Source organism: Triplophysa rosa, unplaced genomic scaffold (assembly GCF_024868665.1).
Source record: "Triplophysa rosa unplaced genomic scaffold, Trosa_1v2 scaffold665, whole genome shotgun sequence".
Lineage (NCBI taxonomy): Eukaryota > Metazoa > Chordata > Actinopteri > Cypriniformes > Nemacheilidae > Triplophysa > Triplophysa rosa.
Genome location: NW_026634682.1, coordinates 1 through 4,396, shown reverse-complemented (window position 1 = coordinate 4,396; position 4,396 = coordinate 1). Strand labels below are relative to the sequence as shown.

The 4,396-nt window shown below is 32.9% G+C and overlaps 2 protein-coding genes across 2 annotated transcripts; one reads left to right on the top strand and one right to left on the bottom strand.

Annotated features, from left to right (window-relative positions):
- Positions 1-92: 92 nt before the first annotated feature.
- LOC130551131 (tyrosine-protein phosphatase non-receptor type 4-like) lies at positions 93-1,806 on the top strand. Its single transcript, XM_057328677.1, has 6 exons — positions 93-362; positions 795-885; positions 979-1,040; positions 1,135-1,281; positions 1,405-1,533; positions 1,786-1,806. The coding sequence occupies exons 1-6, from the start codon at positions 108-110 to the stop codon at positions 1,804-1,806; spliced, it is 705 nt and encodes a 234-aa protein (XP_057184660.1). The 5' UTR covers positions 93-107.
- Positions 1,807-1,990: 184 nt separating this feature from the next.
- LOC130551132 (tyrosine-protein phosphatase non-receptor type 4-like) lies at positions 1,991-3,549 on the bottom strand. The gene is made up of 5 exons (XM_057328679.1): positions 2,887-3,549; positions 2,722-2,802; positions 2,525-2,581; positions 2,233-2,389; positions 1,991-2,010 (listed from the first exon to the last, which is right to left on the bottom strand). The coding sequence occupies exons 1-5, from the start codon at positions 2,887-2,889 to the stop codon at positions 1,991-1,993; spliced, it is 318 nt and encodes a 105-aa protein (XP_057184662.1). The 5' UTR covers positions 2,890-3,549.
- Between the last annotated feature and the right edge of the window lie 847 nt (positions 3,550-4,396).

The window sequence follows — 4,396 nt, the reverse complement described above, 5'->3', positions numbered from 1 at the left end:
AGTTAAAAATAAAAATGAAAGCCCATTTAAAATAAAAGAAATTGCAAAAAAAAAAACTAAAATAATAGTTAAAAATTAAACCATAATTAACAATATAAAAACTAAAAATGAAGTTAAATGCATTAAATATAAACATTTTAAATAAAAAAATCAACACAAAGCAAAAACTCTCTTTATATCTACCTCCAGCCATCTATGATGTAGATGAAGACCAGGAGAAGTTGGACCTGGAGCCAGATTTCCAGTACATTCCTGAGAAGTCCAGTCTGGATCAGTCCCACTCAGATGCTGATAGTCTAAAATCCTCCATTCAGCTGTTGAAAGACGGTCTTTCCAGCGGAACGGTCCTCGCGCAGTTTGATGTGAGTAAGCTCGAGTTAAATTTTTTAATTAAATAAAAACTTTTATTTGAGAAGGTCAAACCTTCAGATTTTTTTATTTGTGTGTTTTGGCTGTCATATTTTTGGCCTATGCTTTTTTAGTATTTCCTGTTGTTTTCAAGCTAACCAGGCCACTTCCTGTTTGCTGTTTTGATGTCGTGGCCTTGTGTACTGAAAGCCATCTTAATTTAGTTTGTTTATTATTACATGATAATATTGCAACGACAACATTTTGCCAATATTAACAAGCAACAAGGTCAAGATAAGCCGTTTTTGTATACCTGAACAAAATAGAAGGCACATGCACTTACATTCTTACATACAGGTATCCATTATGCATGATTATAATAGGTCATAAACAATTTTTATAAACCAAAACATCTTTTTTATTGGAAGTATGTGTTTCTCCTATAGCAACTGTACAGAAAACGGCTTGGGATGTCCGTGTCATGTGCCAGGCTGCCACAAAACGTCTCTAAAAACCGCTATCGGGATATTTCCCCGTGTGAGTACAGTACAATGCTTGCATTTTTATATTTTTATATTCAAGTAAAACTCTCTTTGATTGGCTGAACGTTCATAACGTTTTATTACACAGATGACGCTACACGAGTCGTATTAAAGGGGGCGGATGACTACATCAATGCAAATTACATCAACGTGAGCGCTCTTCTCTGATTATCGTTATTTTTTATTACATTAGTAGTTTCTTTTGTTTTTAGAGAGATGAATGTGTTCGTGTGATTTATTTTAGATGGAGATCCCCAGAACAGGTGAAGTAAAGCGGTATATCGCCTGTCAAGGGCCTCTTCCTGGTACCTGCTCTGATTTCTGGCAGATGGTTTGGGAACAGAGCGCCCCCCTGGTGGTTATGCTCACGACACAAGTCGAACGTGGCAGGGTAGGAATATTTTAACAATAATGTGAAACATGGAAAAAGATCAAAATTGTGTTTATACCTTTTGGTGTGGGTTATTATTAACCAATAACATCAGTTTTAAATAAAGGTATGTTTTGTCTCTAGGTGAAGTGTCATCAGTACTGGCCGAATGCTTCTGCGAGTAGCATGTATGGGGACTTCCAGGTTACATGTGTATCTGAAGATGGAAATTCTGCATATCTGCTCAGAGATCTGACACTTACACACGTGGAGGTCAGACATCCCATTTCTTCGGTTATTCCATGTTTTTGTAGACCAGTTTAAAACACTTTCTCCGTGTTTTTTTAAACTGTAATACCATAAAAAGGAAATTGAATACATTGTATTTATACGCACTTATATAGCCTTACACAGCAATATAATTAATATTTTTGGTGTGTAAAATATATAATTAATAATATTATTCTAATAATAAAAAACAATGCTAAAATATTTAATCGTTAGAATTTTTGTCTTGTTTTACAGAATTACATGAAATTTAGTTGAATTAAGTATTTAATTTAATTTTTAGTTTATATATATTAGTTAATTAATTTTTAACTATTATGTTATGTGGTTTTGTTTTGTTTTATTATTATGTGTTTATTATTATTATTTGTATGTTTTTATGTGTTAATATAGATTTAATTTATTTCATTTCAGTTGTAGTTTTTAATTGTTTTACTTATTTTCAGTTAATAATTTTATTGCCTTAAGAAAGACCGAAATAAAAATGAACACATGGAGTCAGAAAAATCAGTCAGTAAAATATATTAAATATTAAAATATTTGTTAAATAAATTACTAAATAAAAAGAATAACAAATGAACATGTAAAAATGATAAATAGTATTACATTATTTCATATAATAAATAAATAAAATATCAAGAATATTAGTATTATATTTGTAAGCTACATCCAGGCGGGTCGTACCATTGGGTCTGACCAGCAGGATGAGCTCTCCTGATTGGTCCTCACAGCTGGCTTTGATTAGCATAACCACATCATCGTGAGTGTGCTCCGAGATATCTCGACCGTTGATCAGCACAACCTGATCGCCTTCGTTCAGGCGCGGCATGCACATGTCAGCCTGTCAGAGGTCAAAGGTCACAGATTAGGGTGCAGTCACAGACCAATACTGAAGGGTCAGACGTTCAAGTTCAAGTTCAATTCCAATTCCATTATTTTAATGTCAGCCGACATTAAAATAAAAAAATTAACATACTGGAGTTCCTGGAGCCACACGGGACACTATGATGGGCATCCTCTGATCAGCGCCACCCTGTGGATATAAAAGGTAATTCTTTAAAAAAACCATTTCACATTTTTTTGTAACAAATATTGTTCTTTTTTATTTTGTAATGCGTGTTTTTTTATTTTTAATTAATTAATTAAATAGTTTTTAATTCATCTACAATTTACCTTAACATTAAATCCAAAGCGCCCATTTTCGTCCGGCCTCATTTTAATCAGCACAAGATTATCATGAGGAACCGCTCCATTCTGAAAACCAATGAAAATATGAATCAAACTGACAACAAAGACGATAAAAAGCACACGTAAGAAGGAAATATGTGTTTTTCGCACCATGCTCTTTCCTGACGCCGCAGGTACGTTGTAAAATTCAGTCAGGTGGTTGTCCAGCTCATGTTGGGACTGGGATCTGCCGTTTTGGGTGAGAGGGTCTTTCCTGGACTGTTTCGGGGGCAACGCCGGTGGCTGTTCATCAGCTGTTACATCTGGAGACCTGAAAAACGTATTTAAAGGTACAGTAGTGAATATCACAGCGTTTATGGACACTTGAGAGATCTTTGAATTTGTATTATATTGGAAAGAAAAGTCATTCAAAACCAGTTCAGAGGTTCTGGAACAAACTTAAACTTAATTTGTTTGCTAAATGTTATTTAAGATAACATCTATCCAATGCCACGATAATATTTCTATAATAAATTACGCCTGTTTTGCTGAAAACAATGATAAATCTCTAATGTGAAAGAGCCATGTAGATGTATAAAATGTCACACAAACATTCTGGATAACACGCACATGCTTGCATAAAAGCGCACAAATGTGTTTTGTTAAGAGAACAGCGCCATCTGTAGCATTTAAAGGGAATTAAATATCACACCTCTGTTAAAACCTTAAGGCAAGTCCCAGACTAAAATAAATGTGAGACCCGTCTCAACTGAATATAACTTGTCCAGAAATATCTTAAAATATATCAGTGCCATTGTTTTGTCTCGAGACGCTCACCTGTAATGTTTTCTTTCAAGGCTTTTTATAAAAGTGACAAACATCTTAATTCAACTAAGGCATAATTCTGGCTTAAACTAAGCCTTGTCTGTGAAACAGGGCCTACGTCTGTTCATTTTGTTATTTATTAATATTATAAATATACTCTATCCTATATAATATATACAGTATTAAAAAATATGTATTTACTTCTAAAGCATCTTTTAAAAATACTTGAAAACTTAAGGTACAATTTAGCAACTAAACTATAAAAAAACTAGAAATATATATTTTTAAATAATAAATTAATAACATAAATACTATAAAATTACTATAAAAATGCTATTAAATAAATAAATCATTACGTGAGTTAAATAAGCCATGTATTTTTAGGAGAATGAAAACAAATCAAATAAATATATAAATTATATAAATATATTTATATTATATTTATATAAGTTATATAAATATAACTTGATAAAAACTAAAATAAATAAATGTATGAATAAATAAATAAGATAAAATACTGACCCAATAAGATACAAATGTAAAATAACCAAGTAACATTCCATTTCCCATGATCATTCTTACATTTTTCATTATGTAACACTATGTAGTCTAGGCAACGACAATGATTTATGATCAGTAGAAGGTGGTCTGTACGAGCGGTGCTGTATATCTGCTGAGTGTTAGCAAGGATTTCCAGCAATTAATCAAAGCACGGCTTATTTGCATACCAGGCGGAGAGTATTAAGACCCAGGACTGTTGCTCACAGAGAGAGAAGCCATGTCACGCGCACACGCACACACACACACACACACACACACACACACACACACACACACACACACACACACACACACA

What these genes read in the sequence shown, in the direction of transcription:
- LOC130551132 (XM_057328679.1), bottom strand. An exon ending in GTGTGGCTCCAGGAACTCCA is followed by an intron (nt 2,390 to 2,524) that starts GTATGTTAATTT and finishes GACCTCTGACAG; the next exon opens with GCTGACATGTGCATGCCGCG. An exon ending in CCTGCTGGTCAGACCCAATG is followed by an intron (nt 2,011 to 2,232) that starts GTACGACCCGCC and finishes GTCTTTCTTAAG; the next exon opens with GCAATAAAATTATTAACTGA.
- LOC130551131 (XM_057328677.1), top strand. Translation starts at nt 108, where the DNA reads ATGAAGTTAAATGCATTAAATATAAACATTTTAAATAAAAAAATCAAC. An exon ending in CGGTCCTCGCGCAGTTTGAT is followed by an intron (nt 363 to 794) that starts GTGAGTAAGCTC and finishes TTTCTCCTATAG; the next exon opens with CAACTGTACAGAAAACGGCT. An exon ending in CTATCGGGATATTTCCCCGT is followed by an intron (nt 886 to 978) that starts GTGAGTACAGTA and finishes TTTATTACACAG; the next exon opens with ATGACGCTACACGAGTCGTA.